The 22,488-nt window shown below is 37.4% G+C and overlaps 1 protein-coding gene across 6 annotated transcripts in view; it reads right to left on the minus strand.

Moving 5' to 3' along the window:
- The window catches only part of cno (adherens junction formation factor afadin), a 446,647-nt gene that overhangs the window by 241,636 nt on the left and 182,523 nt on the right, over window positions 1-22,488 (minus strand). For all 6 annotated transcript variants that reach the window (XM_083138204.1, XM_083138208.1, XM_083138207.1 and 3 more), the window contains exons 3-6: window positions 20,919-21,111; window positions 16,699-16,808; window positions 13,613-13,757; window positions 5,202-5,485 (exon numbers count right to left, since the gene is read on the minus strand). In XM_083138204.1, the coding sequence (XP_082994330.1) occupies window positions 5,202-5,485; window positions 13,613-13,757; window positions 16,699-16,808; window positions 20,919-21,111 (732 nt within the window). The remainder of the gene's footprint in view (window positions 1-5,201; window positions 5,486-13,612; window positions 13,758-16,698; window positions 16,809-20,918; window positions 21,112-22,488) is intronic.

Genomic DNA, 22,488 nt, shown 5'->3' on the forward strand with positions numbered 1-22,488 from the left:
ACAAATTAGCAGGGAATCGCCATATTGAAGTGGAAAGACAAGAGGAACGTGCTTATACTCTCTACAAAACATTCTCATAACATGATGGAAATTTAAACAATGGGTGGCACAACACAAAAGCCTGAAATGGTGTGTGATTATAATAAAGGTAAATCACCAGTTGATCTGTCTGATCAGATTGCTGTGTACTCTTCTCCACTGCAAAAAAAACTTTGAAATGGTATCTCAAAGTAGCTATGGAACTTCTCCTGAATACCGCAATGGTAAATGCTTTTATTTTGTACAAAGAAGTTACGGGTGATTCCATAAACATTGTGTCTTTCAGAGAGAAAGTGGTCCTTTGGCTGACAAAAGAGGAAGGAACTACAACAGGTTCACCTGGTGAAGGAAGACCTCTGAAAAAACGATCCCATCACACAATACAAACGAAGGAAGGGCCAGTTCACAAAGTGCGCAAATATTGCACTGCTATTAATTTGGCTCTGAAAATGAAGGCCGAAAAACAGCAGCGAATAAAGTGAAGAAGACTGTTATTTTTTGTGAATGGTGTGAAGGTAAACCACATATGTGTATTCCTTGCTTCAATAAAGTTCACGTGGAGTGATCACAGTTTTCAAGTGTTGACTGAAACTTTTCAAAAGTTTTGTGAAAACATTTGCAATGCAGTAGTGTAACTCATTTCTTTTACAAAAATATGAATATTATGTACTGTATGTGCTGTATTATATTTTTTCCTATGTTCCCAAAATATATGCCATTGTATGAATACATATTTAAGATGTATGATAAAGATTATCCTGTAAGTTGGTGCATATTATAAAAAAAATATGAAATAATACAAAAATATAAAAAAAAATATTTAAAAAATAAAATGAAACACATATTTCACATAATTTGTGAAAATGGCGTAAAGGCAACAAATGCAAATATTGTCACCATTCTTATAGGGATGCCTCGCCATAGAGTTACATAGGTGCAAAAAGCCTCAGTGTTGATGCACCAATACCACTGTCTAATTATATATACAAATACCACAAATAAATTAAAAATAAATAAATATATTAAAATGCTGTATTTAAATAATGAGCGAAGTCAGGTTACTTACCCATAAGACATTCTAAGGAACATACAAGCTTCATATCAACAATAATAATAAATATTAAAAAAAAATAGCTTTGCTGCTTATAAGTTGCCAAAAATGCATGTGCCGTTGCATTCTAGGGTGCCATGCCGGGCCTTTCCAATATGAATGGGGAAATGTGCGAAAAACTGTTGGCCTGCCAGAGTGATTTGAATTAAACGTTACAACGTCGGTCCCATGGGACCAACGCGGCCTCATAAGAAATCTTGATGTCGAGCTAATGGGACCGGCACGGCAGTAAACGTGTTAATGCATTATAGTATTTTTTCCTGGAGACTTCTGTGATCAGTCCATGAGGCGATTTCTTCATCTTCAAGAAAGTCATCGAACAATTTGGCTCAATGCACACATGTATTCCGGAAGAGCCAGAACACATATAAGTTGAAAACCAATGTATTACAGGACAAATGAAGTGCATTGGAGAACTAGGAAGAAAAGAACACCGAAACAGTTTCACAAGCTAAGAAGGACAAAGACCTCAAGGTTACATGAAAAACAAAACTTGACAATATTGTTGAAGAAATAGGAAAGAAACTAAGAAAAACAATCCAAGAGATGAAGAGGATGGCTAAGGGCAAAGAATGGGAAAAGTAGGTCCATTTGCCTGTGAGGCTAAAGGAACAGAAGAAAAGATAAGAAAAGAAACATCCATGTCTTATCTAGGATTCAAACCTTGCATCCTTGAGTTTGCCAACCACTCACCCACAGATAGTGTACTTGATTCACACTGCTGGCTATGTTTGAAACCACCAAAAATTTGTTTCATGATAATTTTAATTTTAATTTATGATAAATTGAATGGGTTGGATTGGATGTGGCACTATTTTCCTAGCAAGGTACAGGACCAGATAACAAGCTATGATGAATTTATCATATTACCTAAAAGAATCTGCAATGAAATAACTTTAAAATATTTGCATCATACTTTTAATTTTCTAATGTAGCAGAAGTGTTAAATTTTGTTAACCCACTTGCCTACAAATTTCGAAATTGAAATTTCCCCTGGAACCCGATTTAAATAGCCGTTGCTTGCTATTTTTTTAAACTTTTTTTATATATTAGTTTACTGAAATAAATAAATAAAAGTCTACTGTTTCACTTAGTGTGAAATTTTGTATTTATGAAGTAAAATAGCAAAATATTATTTTATTTCATTTTCATTCACATCAAATTACTCTGTCACACTGTTTCTTTGTAGCTGCATTGCTTATATTCTTGCTTGCATAACTGTTTGTTTCTTTCACGAAAACGTCGAAGAGAGGGGTCCATGAATTCCAATAATATGTCAAGTTCACTGGGGTTGTTATCATGAAATTTCTGCAAAATTTCATAAACACACCACCGGCCCACGTGACGAAGTGGTTAGCACATCACGCTACGACACTGGAATCCCAGGTTTGAATTCTGGTCTGAGCATCGATGTCTTGAGTGTCCATTCATCAATTTAAATCATACCATCACTCATCCCCACCTTCACAATTAGCCAAAAGTGGCACAAAAGCGGTCAAATAAAAAAAAAATTAAAAAAATCTAATCATGAGAAATACCACTATAAGATATAAAGAATATCTTAAGCACATTATTTGAGAAGGTTCACTTCCTGTCATTTACATATTTTGACGTCCGCTTGCATTTTACCGACACTGTTTCTGTTACGGCTTCACTTTCACATGTATTTTATTCATGTTCAGAATGCAAACTTTCGTCATCACATTTCTTTTCATCTTCCTCATCACTTTTAGAAAAAGAATTGTCGCTTAGCAACAAAAAAATACTTTATTAGCGTCCTGCATGTAGGCAGCATGCTGCTCACAATCGTAAACAAAGTCGCAGTTCAACAAACTCCAGAAAGCTTCACACACGCTTAAACAGAGAAAAATTACTAACGCAAAGCCCAATATCATCTACACAACACAGAAAATTTACCACTAGCGCAATCTGTGAGCAAAATTGAGAACTGGAAGGAAATAGGGCATAACCTACGTGCTGACGTGTCAGACACGTCAAACGTCGCGAAGGCCAACTGAGACCGTGCGTGCAAGAGACGTCAAACCGATCAAATGGTTTAAGTAGGTGCTTTTATTAACTTCCTCGTTTTTCCTCTCAGAAGTCTTAGCTGGTAAACTGCTGCTCACCCTTTCCTCATGCTATCTGCATTTTTTAAAATATATCTATCAATATTTAACTTAGTGGTTATGGTTCTGTGGCAACAAAATGCAACAAAAGATGTAATGAAACGATTTGGAAACATGAAAAGATTGTGTAATCAATTATATAATGTTAATGCTAAATTTCACATCCTTCAAAAAATTAAATAAATGAAGGCTCGTATAGTGGAGCCTCAATTATATGTTTTTCAACATACTGTAATTAAAGGACTTATAAAGTAGGAAAATGCATAATCTGGAAAACTTTTGGAACCAAAGATGATAATATGTTGGACCCTACAGAAGTGAGGCTTGTACTCATTTCCATAGAATGCAGTACGTTTTAGTCTTCACCTTTTAATATATGGTCTACAACCTTTTAACCTCTTACGGATACCTGTTTTTATGTTTTAGTGCTATGATTTCCACATGTAAGTGTTCCCCACAGAATCCAAAACATTTTAATGGACAAGTGTTTTCATGTTTTTAAAGTAAGTATTTGTGTTTTGAATGTAAGTATTCATGTTTTAATATTCGTGAAGAAGGTCAGTGGTCTTGGTGAAATATTCAAGTATACTTTTGCAACATACCAAGATAAACCCTTTTTCTTTTTAATATTGTGATGTCAGCACATGGCATGAGCCAAGCTTTATTCAGAAAGATAACTGATGTTAACATGCCTCCTTTGTATTAACCTCAAATTTTCACCATCTCAGATTACTCTTCAGGGAGTAGAATAAACGAAGAATTTGTTACATTGTCTCGCAGAGTGGTGGTAGTATGGAAGTTATTTGTCAGATTCCACAAAACTGTAAAGGTTCCCACTTCCTTTCCAAAGCAAATTTCCTCAAATTTCCAGTTTATACAGACAATTTCAAACAAATTTTCAGACTGTTCTGTATTAATCTCCATTTACAGCATATTTTAGGGGTGGAAATATGAAAGAAATGGTTTCAGTCGCAAGAAACAGTACATTTTTTTCTTTCCTCTTGCAAACATTTGTTGCATAAAATTACTTTGAGACTCCCTGATGGCATTGTGGTAGTGTAGTTACCTTGTAATCAAGAAGTTACAAGTTCAATCCTGGTGGATGCACATAGTGGTTTGGATCCGTTTTAAACTGTAGGTGCAATACGAATTAGCTTTACTGAGCATAAAATGGACTTAAAACAAACTTTGACAAGTACAACAATTACGTTCAATATTCCTAGACTTTTCGAAGTTTTTGCATTTTTGTTTCCTCCGACTATTCCAATTTTTAGTCACTGGTCAATTTCCCTGAATATACATTTTTCTGGATTCCCAGATCAGTGGGGGTCTTACTGTGGTAGTAGACAACTATTAACTTTCTATGGTTTCATCTTTCTTATCCCAGCTTCCGAGACAATGAAATTTGAGGATAGAATACCAAGCATATCAAATGTGGTGTCTCAAAACATGGTCGTGCAGTCTTAAGGCACAAGCTTTGGGCTCTGGCTACAGGGCGTGAACAGGTTTGAGTCTCCTGGGAGAAAGCATAACAACTTCTCTCTTGAGATTTCGACCTGTGTATGGGACTGATGGTCACCCAATGATCGTGAGGAATTTGAGTAGCTATGAATGAGTAGCGTAACCTGGTCAAATCAAGCCTACAACAACAACTGGGGGTTGTCATGATGACAACATGCCACCCCGTAACTGGTTGGATGATGTCCCACCTCTAGCTCTAGTGGGAGTGAGGCCGGCAGTCAGTAGGTAGGCCCTGGCACTCTTGAGCTGTTACACCAAGGGTTATTATTATCAAATGTAGGCCCCTTGTTCAGAATGTGTACCCAAGGATATTTTAAATATTTATATGTGTAAATAACATAAACTGCATATGCAACAATCTTCAACAACCAATACTTATCAGCCTGAGGTGGTTAGTTACCTACCTGAACTAAGCAAAAGTTGTTTCCATCTTCCTTATCCAAACCATATTTGGCCAGCATCTCTTTAACAACATGCGCAGCATTGTCCCTCACCGACAGCAACAATGTTTTATATGGCACATCTCTACACAAGGATTCCCCATAAATTTTCAAGGTTCCTCCTGTGTCTGGTCCTCCATCCTTGCTTCTGAACTGCTGAAGTTTCTTTTCCAACTTCTGTTGCCTTCTCCGGCGCATCACAGCCTCAGGATTGGATATTGAACGAGTAAAACTTGTTTCAGGCAATTCTGAAAGAAAATACCAACAAAATGATTAGCGAATGATAATAATAAATTGAAAAAAAAATAAAAAGGCATTTACCAATTTGATTAGTGAGATTCGTATCAGAAGTTATCAGTGCATATTCAATTATTCCAGAGTCAAAGTATCCCACGGGATATGAAAAATACACTGTTGTGGAGTCTGAATAACCTGCTGGTTATGCAAAATAGAGGATTTTCAGTAATCCTGCACAGAGATTGGCTGACAAAAGTTGATTCTGTGATTAAAAGATGACACTGTCAATACTCTAATTAAGTAATTGCGACAGATTAATCAGTACTCTACTGGTATTGCATAATATCAGATGGTATACTCGTATGCCAGTGGCGTGGCATGGCATGACATTTTCAAAATTGTTATCGGCCATCAGTACGGCAATTATGCCTGCTTCACGTTATTATTTCCAACCTGCAACCCCCTCCCCAAAATGCCTTCGATCTATATTATTATTATTATTATCACCCCCTTCCAATCCCCTCAGTGATTTACCCACAAACACTCCTAGAAAGAACTACCACTCATGAGACAGTTACCGCGAAAATCCAATGAATAGTGGTAGAGCCTTGTCATTTCTTCATCTCTATTTCTTTGCAATTGAGGTGGAAAGGGGAAGAAGAATAACCACACATTTCTTGGGTCAGTTTCACGTTTGCGAGGTGAGCAGATGACAGAATTACGCTCCTCCAGTGACAGTCAAATTGTGGAAGATAAGTCCAGCTATATGTACTACTGTTGCCAACTTAGTTTTTTTGGAGCAAGATTTATCCAAAGCACCAAAAAACTATATTTTTGTCTATTACCTAACTGGTCTCAGTTGTAGTTCAATCCAGCCTTGGCTTTTGAAGTCTAGCTCTAGTTGCTTCAGAGAAATAGTATCCCTATTTTAGGTGGGGTTTAGCTCTTTTCTGCCAATCGAATGTGACAACACTGGCCTGTGCCGGCAGGCCTGATCGATAACAGGGCCACTTAACAGGCATATGAATAGCCCCATAGCACACTGTTCCAAAGTCATCCCCTGCTCTTTCCTTCCATAGGTGTCACGGTATCTAGTGACATGTGAAACGCAGTTCGATATAAATTAATTTTATATCTTGATTCATTTTATGTTCAAATATAAAAGTGTGAGGTTCTTTATTTTGTGGATAAATTTGTATCCGAGCCAGACGTCGGGAGTTGGGGACGGGTTTTTCTTGAGTGACAGCCGCCGCTTAGAACATGACATATTATTGGAATTCATGGACCCCTCTCTTCGACGTTTTCGTGAAAGAAACAAACAGTTATGCAAGCAAGAATATAAGCAATGCAGCTACAAAGAAACAGTGTGACAGAGTAGTTTGATGTGAATGAAAATGAAATAAAATAACGGAGATAAGGAAAGATTATTTTCGCCGCTACCGGGCTTGAGTCGCAGCAGGCGTTCGAACCCATGTTCACGGATGACCAGGAAAACCAGCTGGAGCCCAAGCCTGCAAGGATCGAAGACGCGCTGCCGACCGCATTTCAAGACAATGGACACAGGTCATTCGCATCTCCTCCAAAAGCGAAGCCAAGCTACTTAGCGTGGTTTTCAACGGACGAATGTGAATCTCTTATAAATATGCGGTGCTACCATCCCAGAGACAGTTTTTACCCGGATTTCATAGAGAGAGCATCTCCGCGCTACACTCTCGCGTGATCATTGTTTTGCGTCCGTGGACTTCGTTTTCTTACGTACCGTGAACGAATCGCAGATAGAGAGTTACCAGTGTGCGCCTTATTTTGGTGAAGATTACGCGGTGATTTGTTTTTGCCAAGCGTGGACTACATAATAATGGAGGGCTAAAGAAGATAGAGAAGGGAGTCCGTCGACTCCCCTGACGCCTGCAACAACGCCGAAGCCAGTCAGACGACGCCAAAACCAAACACTGCCCAAAGCCCGAAGGACGCTTTCAGATCGACGTCCCAACCAAAGCCCGAAGGACGTTTCCAGATCGACGTTCCAACCGAAGCTCTTTACCAGAGAGAGAGAGGGAAGGACGATTCCGGAACGACGCCCAAACGAAGCCTGTCACCAGAGAGAGATGATTGCAGATCGACGTCCAATTGATGCCCCACACTGGAGAGATTCCTGACCGGCGCATGACCACGTACATCTGACGCTAGTGGCAAGAGGAACGCCCGAAGTACTAAGGAGGTGCAAGTACACCAGATCGTCCCAATTATTCTTCGTCGCGATCGACCTCGGAGGACAATTTCGCCACAAAGGAACCGTGTTCAAGTCCCGCGTCCAGGAGAGATGAATGACCACGCCATGTAGCAGAGTCTGGTACGGTATACTTCAGAGGGTCTCATGTCCATGTAAACGTGCGTCGTTAGTATCAACACCGTACAGTTAACGCCGAAGTCTCACTTATTCGCAAAGTTACTCAGGAAACCCCGAACCTAACCCCCGCGTCTGATAATTTTTGGTATTGTTATAAAAAAGGGTAATTTCATGTTCAGATGTTCTAATTTAATTGTCTGCATTCAGGGTTAGAAGCTCCATTTCATTTCTTTAATATTTAGTATAAATTGTCAAAGTGTGCTCCATTTCTAGTGTAATCAACCGCCCCGTCGCACCATTTAATTTGTCAATAGTTGACTGATGAGTCCTTTTTAATTGTGGAAAGTGTAGTTGTTTTTATTGCAAGGTCGTGTGCGTGAAATAGTATTATTTGTTGCATAGTGGTTTTTAAGGTAATTTTTGCTCGCGCCGACGATTGATTAGTGTATTCCGGCAGCTGGAGCCAATTAAGTTTTTGCATCACTATGTAATTCAGTAGTTGTTCTCATTGGACGAGAGAGGCTTGTGTGTAATACCCCCGTCCGAGAAACTTGTATAATGTCGTGTTTACAACTCGATGCATACGTTCATTCGAACGAAAGATTTAACCACGCCGACCCAATTGTCTTAGTTAACCGCTTTCCGAGGGCTGGCACTTAAGTCAATTTGAAAGAGAACAGGAGCTGGCAGACAAATGCCCTAAATTCACATAAAGGTTTAAAAATTAAAAGGAATGATATGTTAATGAGATCCATGATTTGTATCCATACTTCACATGTAAAAATACCTCATGTGTGTGAAAGAGAGATAGAGTGAATGTTGTGAGTTTGAGGAGGCTTTGTAAACAGTTGTTGATTGCAATTTTTTTTGTTGTTACAATATATATTCACTTTTTACCGTTCGTCAGCGTTGTTATTTGACGTTTTTCAGGTACCGGATATTATGCTATTAGTGTTTTATGATTGTTCGAATCTACATATCAAAGGTAAACAAAACAGTGTAACATTTCAAGGTATTAATCTCCGCCTCGCAATAGTAGGACAATAAACGACCGTCTCAGTACCGAACTTGAAAACCTGGACCGAGAGTCACGACCGGTCTCCCGTACACATAACGACGTTTGGCCCCGTGCCGGGGTATGATTGACACGTCATTTCGGGGACTGTGAGTGCACTCGTTACATAGGCACCTTCTCCCCTTGTTACCTCTTCAGGATAGCGAAAATGACCTTCCTCCTTGCTTCTGTTGGCTGCAGAAAAAAATGTCTGTCTGTAATATCTCGATGGCAATGTTGTTGGTTAACGCATTTAACAATGTTGTCATTTTATTGAAACAACTTATTAATTCCTAATATTTTGCTGTTGATGCACACCACGCCTCTGGTACATACAAATACCATGTAATATAGTGAAAATATGGTGTATTTTTATAAATACAAATACATAATTCAGATGCCCTAAACTAAACTAAATATCTAAACACGTTGCTTCCTTTCCAAATATCAGATTTTTAAATTTTATGTACAGTGAAAATCATAGAACTTAAGACCTTCTGTAAACAAAAGTATGTGTACCCTAACAGTGTTGCCAAGTAAGCTAATACATATGATTTGATTCACTAAATTAATAATTAGAGAAAAAAAATGAAAATAACTAATTTCGAATTGAAATATCACCTATCCTTGAATCGTCTTCATCATCTCAGTAACTTATGACAAATGTGTGTGTCACAACGTGGCCGATCTACACCTCAATGTCACACATTCCAATATCCTCCAGAGTGTACTTCAACGTCTATAAAGTTACATCATACAAAAACACACTCGTATGTCCTTTTCATCCAGTTCGAAAATGCTGGATTATGCAGTAAAAACACTAAGGGAAACTAAAACGGCAACTTAGTGAAGCATTGTCGCTGGCAAAAAAGTGGGGAAAGAAAACTGTATGATACAGAAATATTTTGAGGCAGTCACATTTCATTGTACCCTACAAATAAAATAAAATTCATATTTGAGGGTGAATTCTTAAATATTGTCACACTTTTCTTCTCTCTTGTTGAGAGGTGTTAATTTTAAATCAACCTCCCCCACCCTTGCCCTCATCGTCATGACTCGCCCTCCTTCACTTCCATGCATTCAGGAAGTTCTCCATGTTCTCAGAGTTTCTTTAGGAAATACAGCTGTTTGAAAAGTGGCGAGAAACAGGTTGTTCTTAACGTTTATGTGATGTTGTGTTGGTGGTATCCTGAGAAAGCAGTGAAGTTGGTGTACGAGTGTGGTTGTGTGTTTCGTCTTGCATTTTCGGTGAGGTGAAAGAAAGGAAAACAACTGGTCAAGTTGTGAGTCCCCTCGAAGAACTTGTTCCTATAAACAAGAGCAGATGTTAATAGTGATGACGGATTTCCCCAATTTTAGTGGTCGATGTTAAATCGCCTCTTGTGGCATGTTGAGTTCGTTTTTGGGAAGCAAATTTGACAGGGATGATATTGTTGTTGGCATCGAAAATGTTCAAAAAAAGAACTGCTGAATCAAGGTAAGAAAATATACATTATTACTTGCATGAGACGTGGCTAAATAATGTGCTTATTATCGTGTTCTTCTTTTCCAGTGCACAAGAAACAGAAAGATAAACAATCTATTTTTATTCCTCGGCTTATCTTTGTTTATCTTCCTCTAAAATTGGCGGTATATTTGTTGCACAAAGGAGAAAACAATAGTCTACATGTCAACAATGTTGGGCAATAATTTAGTGGAAGGAGCAGCAACAAAGCAAAAAGGCTTGAATTTACAGAAACAATTCTCTCACTCTCTTGTAAGTTTTACTTTGGCATTGTCGTATTGAGAGAGGAGGAGGAAGGGGTGTCAGATAAATGGAACTTTTGGCATAGAACATGGCATTCTTCAACAAGAACATGTATTTAATAATGAAAAGATTCTCTCGGGCTATCGACCAGACCAGGTGAGTTGTAGAAAAGATTCCAAGCTTTCGAGAGCTAATGTCATTCTCATCTTCTACCCTGAAGATGAGAGTGGAGAGTGACGTTAGTTCTCGAAAGCTTGGAATCTTTTCTACAACTCACCTGGTTGATAGCCCGAGAGAATCTGTTCATAATTCATCACCAGGAAAGCTTCAAGACTTACGTATTTAATAACTTCTCAAAAATGTGTTATACTTCAATGTGTAGATCTATCAGTTAAAATAGGAATATGTTTTTCCATGTTACGTAAAATTAAAGGTCGGATGAAGTGCGAGTGAACAGCATATGATAGCCGAGCCATTCACGAACAGCTGATGAAAAGTGATAAGTTACTGGAAGTGACACGGTTTCCTTACAGAGGGTCATAAGGTTCGTGATTCCGGCTGTAGATAATATATTGCTTTTATCAGTCTAACCCTAGTTTTGGAGTAAATACATAAATAATTTAAAACTAAATACTGGTTCAGTGATATGGTATAATTAAAATATTCCATTTAATTATTTTTAGGGAAATCACATTTTATAATGTTGAATTATCAACATGAATCTGAAAGAATAACCCTATTTAAAATAATTGCTAGTAAAGTAAAATAAAACAAATCAATTTTCAAATAATTGCTAGCAAAGTAAAATAAAACAAATCAATCAATGAAAATAATTACTCATGGTAGAATTTTGCACACATAAACACAATTATATTAACTTTTTTTGTGCTATGTGTGTGAAGTTTGCTTTTTCTTCCTCATATGCTTAACAATACTGAATTAACTTATATGATAGATTGATATAGTTACTTAATGTCCTACCATCATTTTTCAAGAGAAAATATTACTAACTGTCAAATATTTTCAGCACAACATAAGGTTATCATCAGGAGAAGGTTGTTTTATATTTTGATTTCACATCATAATGAAAATACTCATGCAGAAAGGGTTGGTTGGGAGATACTGCAGGGGTGTGGTTGTACTCATGGTTGCCTCCCATCCTTTCTCTACTAAGGTGTTGGTGGATTGCAGTAAGAGGGTGGATGATTGCGACCCCAGGTACTGCCCTAAATACCTATTTTGTTCCTGTGATCAGATTTGTATGCTTGCAGTACAGAAGTAAGTTTCAGGGTAATACACAGTGAGTCAGAAAAATGGATACACATTTTAAGTAAATGTAGTGTGTTACTGTACATTGTAGAGCAAAATGGTGAATGGTACGTCAAACTTGAAACTACTACTTCTTTTTCATTTCAGATAAGGGTCATGTGCCCGAGCTTATGTCATTAGACAAGATGGCGCTGAACATGCAGCAGTAAGTTACAGTTCCAGTGTGGGCAATTGCATACCGGAATGATCACGAGGCCATGAAACTGGCAAGATGTAATTGTAATGTAACATTGTCGCCATGCAGTGGGAAAGTAGAGAAAACGACTGCCTTACAACAGGAAACATCCAGAAAACATTCTGGACAGACTCACAGTAGCAATGATGCAGCAACATCGGTAAGGATTATGAAAGCATTCACTAGCACACAGAAATCAGCCAAGGTGCATTTGAGCTTGGCATCTGTCTGTCCAGTGTTTTTCATGTTTTGAGATGCGAGAGCTACCATCCCTTCAAGCAGATTCGAGTCCACGAACTGAACGAGGATGACTTTGACAGGTAGTTGGAACTGTGAGAATTTGTTTTAAGGGAAAGCGAAAATGATGAACTATTGTTTCCAAATTGTACTTTTCCGAATAAGATGTGTTTTAAGTGAACTGAAGTGTTAATCGACACAACTGTAATTATTATGCTAGAGAGAATCCTCAAGTTATTGAAGAGACATGTTCAAAATCCAGATCAGTCACAGTCTGGGCAATGATTGGATAGGAAGGATTGTTAGGAATGTGAATCTTGGAAGAGACTGTGAATGTTGATTGGTTCTGTGAAATACTTTTATGAACTTGTGGTGCCAGTGCAAAGTGATGAAACTCGAACATTGCTTACTCTAACATGACGGTGCACTCCCTCACTATGCCATTGCAGCGAGGGGAATTTTGGATTGTGAATTGCTAAACAGGTGGTTGGGAAGGAGAGGATGGACAGAATGGCCAGCCTGCTCCCCTGATCTCACAGCCTGTGACTATTGGCTATGGAGCTATTTGAGGGAAAAGGTGTACACCCAGAAACCATGAGACATCACCACACTGAGAAAAGCTATTGAAAAAGAAATTCGTGCCATTCCAGTGGTCAAGGATCGTAAAGCTTTGGTGACTTTCCAAAGCATTGCCAATTATGCTTGGATGTAAAGGGTGAGCAGTTTGGGGCAATAATGAGAGTCTGGTTGGTATTGTTGCATATTGTTCTTCAATTTGAAGAACTGACTTTCCAATTGTACTATCTCACTTTCCCTTAGCCACAATACTGTCATCACACGATATGATCAAATGTATAGCCATATTTCTGACTTACCCTGTAACTTCTATAGTGACATTAATTGCCTGTGCCTTATAATGTTTCAAAAGAGCAGTAGCGTGCCCAGGATTTTCGAAAGGGAGGGGTTATGTGTACATTTTCAAGTAGTCAGTCCTCATTTTGCCATATTTCCCTGCCTTTGACGTCATTTTCTTTAAAATACTGGACAAAAAAAAAGGGGGTTCCCCCCCCTTGGGCACACCACTGCAAAAGAGGGACATAACATTTCAACTGCAAAAACAACATACAAGGCAAATTAACAAAGGAAATACTATATTTTCCATTCCTTTAAACACAAAGTTTTCACACTTAATTTAACTTTTTTTTTTTTTTTTTTTTAATTCTACCAATGTACAAAACAAAATACTAACCGGTGTATAATTTTTCAGCCACCCCGGCATCATTTTCAATGTTCTTGAGTTTGCTTATTTTTTCTTGTTTCTTGAGTTGTTTCTTCTCACGTTTCGAGAGTTTCCGTTTGAAGCTTCCTCCCTCCTGGAAACTTACAGCAGGTACCTGGAATTCACACAGTTCACTTAATAATTTTTATGCCACAAAAAATTACTGCATATACAAGGTGCATTAAATAAATAGCCGGAAAAGTAGTATAAATAATCTACAATACAACCGTGATTGTTATATGTTTGTTATTTAATTAAGGTACTCATGTTTTCCTTGAAGCTGTTTTACATTATCTTCTATTAATTTTGGTAGCCACTGCCACCATCCTCATTGGAATTTGTTGTGTTGTTGCTTGGCATGTTTCTGTTGTTTTTTTTCCTAAATCGCCACTAGGTGTGTTGCTGTCGTCTATATGTCTGCGTAATTGTAGTGTAGTGCATAATGACGTGTGTTTCTTTGATTGTTGTGTATATGAGAGTGTGTGCTTTGTATTTGACATGTACTTTCTCAATTTTATGGTTGTGGAATTTGATATGCTTGGCAAGTCCAGTGGTGGGTTGGGCAGTTTTTGCATTTGATAGGTGCTGCTGAATTCGCTCACTGATGGACCTGATGGATCTGCCGATGTAATGAGCCTTGCACTCGCATTCAGCATCATAGACGCCTGGATTGTTGAGGGGGGAGAGGAAGTACCGTTTATGTTTGTTTAGTTGGTCAGCTATTTTGGAGGTTGGTTTGTGTGCTATTTGGATGTTGTAGGGGTGGAGGGCTTTGGTAAGGCTGTTGGATGTGGTAGGATGGTAGGGAAAGGCAAACCACTTGGTTTTGTTACTGGTGTCTGGTTGCGATGGTGGAGTGGGTTGTGTTGATGGTGCAGGTTGTCCGACTTGGATTTCAGCTTTGCTGCACCATGTGGAGAGTCGTCATTCAGTATATCCATGTTTTAATTTTAGAGCTTCCTTGCAATCCGAAATCTTCGAGCTCAAGTTTTTTGTCCCTTCGTGACTAGATGAAGACAGAGCTATGAATATAGTGGTCGAGCAGATGTAAACCAAGAGCGTGTTAATTTCGTACTGTGCGCAAGAGTGTTATTCTTGGTTACTTGCCGTTACTTGTTTGTGTTATTGCAGTGTGTATGTGTGTTATGTCAGTGAGACGATTGGAATGCCAGCCGCAAGGTTCACTTTAGAACAAAGAATTTTTATGTATGACACTTACGTGAAAACAGGCTCCTGTCGAGATGCGTGTAGGCAATTTGTACACAAATTCCCAGGCGTTTCACCTCCACATAGAGATACGGTTAGATATCTTGTCCTTAAATTATGAGAAACTGGATCGTTAAATTTTAAAACGCCTAAGCAAAAACGACGGATTCTAACCGAAGCAAAACTCGATGAAATTGGTGCAGCGTTAGAACGTTCTCCAAACAAACCTCTACGTCGTGTTTCACAGGAGATGGGCGTGTCAAAATCATCAGCACATACAGCCACTAAGCTACTAAAATTAAAACCGTACTCTTATAACACAGGTTAGTGCTCGTTTTGCAATATTTATATAAATGTCTGCATATGTACATAAAAATAAGCGGGCATTACAGGCTGCAAATGTCAGCATCTCCGTCAGCGCCACCCGCCACGCTTCTCTCGATCTCTCGGCTGAAGATCGAAATGAACGCACGGTATAATAAACTACATTTGGAGCCGAATCTCCGCTTGAAAGTTTCAAGTGTTCAACCAGACATAAAAAGACTGTGTCAGGCTATACAGGCCCATCCTTCTCACTAGAAACTCTGAGGATTTACAATAAAAACTCCAAAATTGTGCTTGACAGTTTGTTCACAAACTTATTTTCCTTCTTTACTTTGGAAAAATACATGAAAATTAAAGTTTTTGAATATACTTCTTAGCATACATGTGTTTCACATTTTTTATTATTGTATCTTATCATAAAGATTGTAAACGTAGGAACACCCAATAAAATAATAAACGTAGCATTCTAATGTTTATTTCTTTACCATCTTACCACATACAGCCACAATGCTATTTTCCTCTATTGCAGATACAGGCCTCCCAACATACCAAAAACGCCCCACCAATCAGGCAGCCAAAAATTTTTCCCAAAACCCACTATTCGGAGAAAGCCTTCAGTGGGGGTACATTAGACGTTTAGTTACGACTAGAGGGTACAATGAGGAAAAACTCTGAGAACCACTGATATAGAAGATATGATAATACACAACTTAAAGAAAAAAGGATACCCAGTGTTAGAAAATCACAATGCAAAGAAAGTCTTATGTACAAAAATGGCTTAATAAACAGAAACTCAAATGTCATATGCATGGAAACTCTCTTTCCCTGTGATCGTCAAAAAAGGCATGGAAGTGGTAGTAATGTTTTGTTGAAAAGAAAATTAATGGCCTATTTGCACTGCACATGAACATAAAGGGCTTGTTCCGTGAGGGCTCATTTGCATATGTTAAGCAAATTATATGTCCAGTATAAGTCAAGTGAAACAACTCTAAGAATTGTGTTATGGTAGCTGAATTTCCCATCCATGTGTAGTAAGTAAATCATCTAATCAAGTAATTTGGGTATTCAAACCCTATTGTCCTTACAACACTTATGTGTGTGCACATAATGATGTATTAATTAAGAATACACAAATGGTTACTCTTTCATGTCTTACTAACATTAAAGCTTACACATTGTAACTCATTCTCAAATGTATTGAATACCATTCTTCACCAAATTAAAATACACAATTATTACTTTCATGACTTGCATGACTTGTTATTGTTGGTACAACATAAAATGTGCTATTGTGGCCACAGCTAAGACTCCTTACTTGCACCAGCTTGAGCAAACACAATGTATTTAGCTACACTAATACATATTTTGTTTATTAATTTAGAGATCGAAAGCTCTCGCTGTGTATTTTGGTAAATTTGAAAATGCAATTTATGTTTTAGAAAATATATTTTTCATAACACATCTACACATCTTCATTAAAAAAAAAAAAATATTAAAACACTACATATAATGCAATAATAACTTACATTAGTTTTGTCATCTATCCTGCGCAGCAGAAACCTTCCTTCCCTGTCATCTTTATGCCAATTAAGTTGTACAAGTAGTGGTTTCTCATCAATTGATAGTTGCCTTTCATCTGAAAAATTAGAAATGTGTTATTTTGAGTGCAAAAACTACAGTACAAATGAATGCCACAACTTATTCAAAATTATTCATTAGTTTGATTGTCTTATGCTGCTGGTTGTGAATAAAACTGCTATTTGAAAAATGCCTTATAATTAGGGCTGAGTCAATACCTTTTTGAACCGATACCAATACCCACACCGATCCCATCGATACCGATACTTGGAAATCGAAATAATTGAAAGTTGTTCAAAATATTGTTTAATATTTGTGTGTAGTAGGTCCACTTTATTTGCATTAACTTACCAACACTTTTGCTTAAAATATTCAATTTTTTCACACAAAACTGATTCAAAATATAAAAAAAAAACTTCGAATTTTGCCTAATTTCCAGGATAATTAGACTGTGAAAGTGTCTCGCAGCATTTCTGCGGAGTCCGTCAAAAACAAAAATGCTGGAAAAGTATCGGCCGTTATCAGTAAATAAATTCCAACTGATACCTTCCAATACTGATACCACTGGTATCGGCTCAGCCGATATTGATACATCAGTATTGGCTAAGCCCGAATTATAATACCTTCACAGCATATGAGTATCTTCAAGATGTATAACTTAGAATATTGTGGGGAAATGGAAAGATCCCAAGTTGCAACCCAGTTTGAGTAACAATTCTCTCGAAACAGTTAAAATGTTGTTTATCCTTTAAAGGATTCAATCATCTGATTACATAGTTTGACACATATTTTATGCAGAACAAGATGTGTTTTACTTTATAATTTGTGCACATGGGAGAGGTACAATGTAGAAATTTTAGTGAAAAAAATGCATGCTCAACCAGGACTCAACTTGGTCTCTATCATGCCGTACCATTGTTCTACCTACACATTTCACTTAAATTTCTGTAGCACATCTGTGATTCTTCCTTAAACTTCTACGTAGTACATTCCTGTGTGTACCAAATTATAATGTAATATACAACTCCACGCTGGGAAATACCAAGCATTATCCATGTCATCAGTGTTCCAAAGGCAACACATCCTATTCTGGTATCACCTCCTGAGACAATTCCACACAGATAAAACAGTGAAAGCAAAAAATCATGAGAAACCAATGCTATGGCAGTAGGGTAGCTCCATTGGTACAGCAAGGGCCCAGATTTGAATCCTGGTAAAGGCAGCATTTTCTGCTTAATTTGTATATAAAATGTGTGTTGAGTAAAATATTTGTTTCATTAAATAATATAAAACAATGCAACTGGTTGGAAAATGAATACACAGCATGCAGGCACATATCTACAAATATATTTTGGGGGGAGGGGGTCCAAACCAAGTGTCTCAGGAATAATAATAATATAATTATAATAATAATGTTTAAATTAAAGTAATTATATTAAATCAAATTAATACTTATTACAATACATGAATTAAAATTATATTATTATCACACGATTAGGTCAAAAGACTGTATAAGAATAGAGATATAACAGCACATATTCATCACATAGCTTACCTGTAGTTAAGATCGGAATAACTTGCATAAAAACAAGTGCCCTGGCAATAAAATTAATGTCAAAGAGATGAATAATTGAATATTTATCGAATAACAAAAACGATGTTACATGTAGTTGGAGAAAAGTAAGTTTCTGATTAAAATTTTATGCATATTATTTTGCGTAATAGTGTACATAGATCATCTATGTAATGTCATTCGATACCCGGTGGAGGCACATAGTGGTTCAGATCCCACTTTAAACTGTAGGTTGAGTCCCGATTAGCCTTACTGTGCATAAAGTGGACTAAAAACAACAAATCAATAAAATCAAAGTCGTATGATCCCAATATAATCCTTGCCTTCCAAAAAGATCAGAGGAAATTAATAACCATCGATTATGCAACAAATGCTAATATTTTCATTATTTAATTTTAGTACTTTCGGGGAGTCCGGACCCCTGGACCTCCTTCCTGTTCTTCAAAGCCGTATGATCCCAATATAATCCTTGTTTTCCAATAAGTTCAAAGGAAATTATACAACAAATGCTAAACGAGTATATTTTCATTATTTAATTTTCGTACTTAATAAGTCTTTCGGGTGTTTGTGTGTGTGGATGGTCCGCACCCCCTAAATATGTCCTTCGTGTCCTTCAAAGCCCAATATAATTCTTGTCTTCCAATAAGTTCAGAGGAAATAATACAACAAATGCGAAATGAGTATATTTTCATTGTTTACTTTTTGTACTTAATAAGTCTATCGGTGGGGGGGGAGGGGTCCGGACCCCGAAATACGTCCTTCGTGTCCTTCGAAGCCGTATGCTCCCAATATAATCCTTGTCTTGCAAAAAGTTCAGATGAATTTATATAACAACGGCTAAACGAATACATTTTTCATTATTTAATTTTAGTAATTGATAAATCTTTCGGGGGGGGGGGGTCCGGACCCCCTGGACCACCCATAAATACGTCCTTCCCAGCATGCACTGCTGAAATCCCATTAACTGAAGTTTCAAATTGCAAATGTGAACAGAGGAACCAGAACACAGTCAATGTGATTTTTTGAATGGCATGAATTTGATTCTTTCTGATGCATGACTTACATTGAGGCTCTTACAAATCTTTAAATAGCACATTATAACATACTAACAACTGTGAAATTGTTTGGAAATACAACATGGAATGTGTAATAAGAAAGAACTACACTGTTGTATACTTGCGTGAATGCTTTCACTTACAATGAATGTCAATTGTATTATAAAAACGTACATTAATCAAAATATTTTTCACATACAAATAATAAACAAATTTGCAAGTAGCTACACTCAAAACACAGAGACCCACTGTCACATCAAGACAAATCTTGCATGAACTCAATTCTTAAAAAAGCAAAAGCTAGTTTTGTAATTGGTTATGGACAAATAGCAACATCCCATCTTCACTTTGCTCTCTCAACTTCTCCTAGTTCCATAGCTTTGATAATTAAATGTAAAGAATCGCAGATAGTCTGGTACCTTTATTGTAAATGATAGATTTAGTGTTAGTCCAGAAATACATGAGAAAGGGTGAGAACTTAAAGGGCTTGTATTTGAATACTAACTATTAATTAATTGATTGATTGATTGAGTTGCTGTTTTAAGTCCACTTAATCGGGACTGGACCTAAAGTTTAAAGTGGGATCCGAACCACTATGTGCCTCCACCGAGTATCGAAACCAGGACCCCCTTGAATATAAGGCAACAACATTAACACTACACCATCTGGGAGGTCGAAGCTATTGATTAAATATGAATAGTAAACTTAATGTACATTGAATGCATTTGCAACTTCTTTGTAGCTGATCAGTGGTGATTCATTCATTTGACATTTCGGACACTGATTCAGTCTCCATCCTTTTGCAACATTGTTTGAACTCAAACCGATGTATACGACCTGAACAGATTCACCAAGATACAATCATCTCCAAAATCCATGCATCTAACCTCAGTATCAAGCAGAAACCTTATGGTTTTCCACTCATACCTGTCTACATGTGAAATCACATCACATCATATTTGACAATTGGAACTCCAACGAATTTTGATCTGCTGCTACCTAGCTCATAATTTCAACCAACACACTACAAAAGACAAACCAGACAAACTGAATTTTACCATGCCACCACTGAAAAAAGAAGAAAAAATCTGCCCAATAGAAAATTTTAGATATGTTCTTGTATTTGTATTTTTGTTATTTTACGTCACTTTTCTGCCACTTTGGCTAATTGCGATGATGAAGAAGAGAGATGAATCAATGAAATTCATGAAGGACTTCAGGCCAAGACTTGAACAAGACCTCAAAGAAGCATGAATAACTCTAGTCTAGAAAGCCAAGAATAGCTGCAATAGGAGTTGACTGTAATCCAAAATCCACCTGACAAGTCTTTACCTTTACATACCTTATCAAATAATGTATCATGATCTTTATTAAAACATATGTGATACATTATTCAAATGAGTGCTTATGTTAAAGTCTTATAAGTTTACAGAATTCTGACAATAACTTCATTACGTAGTTAATCTTGCCGTATGTGAACAGCAAAAACTTTACGAAATAACCCTGATGGCTTATTAAGGGAAAATCAACCAAAACGTACCTCCATTTTCATGGATCTCGAACAATGCATACTCTGGAATGGACAGCATTCGCATGTCGGGCCTGAATTTTTCAATTAATGTTTCGATCACGGCTGTGGATGTGGCAGTGGATGCTACGCGGATGCACTTCGTTGCTACTTTCTGGCCTGAATCTTGGAAATAAAACCTCATCACGCCATGGAACTCCAAATCCTGAAATGAAAAATAATAATAGCCACTTGTGAGTTATTATGTTAAGGCTAATACACACACATACAGACAAATTACAAGTACTCATTTAAGTGTTTCACACAGTATGAACTTAACTTTGAAGAATTGGTGTTTTAAGTCCACTTTATGCACAGTAAGGCTAATCGAAACTGGACCTACAGTTTAAAGTGGGATCCGAACCACTTGTGCCTCCACTGGGTATCGAACCCGGGATCCCCTTTTTGAAGAGTTGGAGTTTGAGTTTTTGCTTAAAGGACACTTTATGCCTAGATATGGACCTACAGTTTAAAGTGAGATCCAAACCACTGTGTGGCTCCACTGGGTATCGAACAAGGTGAGATGTTACCATTATGCCATCGTGGAGACCTTACATGTTTGCACAGAATACTGTAGTAAACACAAAGATAGTGAATGATTGTGATGTGTGCTTGACAGTGAACAAGAATGCATTAATTCGGAAATGTGAATCGAAATGTATCTACTTCTATCATCTTAAGCCTCTACGATGGCGTTGTGGTAGCGTCATCGCCTTGTAATCAACAGGTCCCAGATTCGATACCCGGTGGAGGCACATAGTAGTTCGGATCTCACTTTGAACTATAGGTCCAGTCCCGATAAGGCTTATTGTGCATAAAGTGGACTTAAGGAGCCAACTCAATCAATTCTATCATATTAAGGTTAGTTTAGAATTTGATACGCACCCACTTATTGTATAATTTTAGGTGTTTAAAATGTTAATTGTCTATTATGACGTAATTTGTTTTGTTCAATTGGGTAGTCTTTTATGGTTATGGACTAACCTTAAAAGATTGGATTGTGAATGGAGAGGTGAGAGATATTATGGATGTTTCTGGAATAATGGAAGTGATTTTGAAAATGTGAATGTGTTAATTTGTGTAGTGAAGAACAATTATAGTCTAAATACACTTTTCTTTCTAATAAGGAGTTTAATTGTGAGTTCAAGTCTAATATATTAACATTAATTGACTTCTAATTATATTTTTGTGTGCGAGAGTTGGTAAGCTTTACGAAAGCATATCCTTATCTCATTTCCCACAACCTGAGGGCTTCATAGTAGGCTGATAAGTCTCAGGCTCGCCGTTGAGGAATAAAAGTAAGTAGTTCCATTGAAAATAATCTGGGGAACGTAGCAGGTGTAAACTTTTTGGCGCCGCAACGCGGGACCCGATAAATGTGTTTGAGTAGGGTATGCAGAAGCATAATTTAAGAAGTGATCGTCGTAAGTTAAAAATGGATACTTTAAGTTGCTGTTCCGATAAAGGGAAAGCTGATGATGAAGAGGTTGAGTGCAACGATTGTAAAAGAAGCTTCCACTTACGTTGTGCTGGTTATCCTTTG

Source organism: Lepisma saccharinum, chromosome 16 (genome assembly GCF_977018435.1).
Source record: "Lepisma saccharinum chromosome 16, izLepSacc3.1, whole genome shotgun sequence".
Lineage (NCBI taxonomy): Eukaryota > Metazoa > Arthropoda > Insecta > Zygentoma > Lepismatidae > Lepisma > Lepisma saccharinum.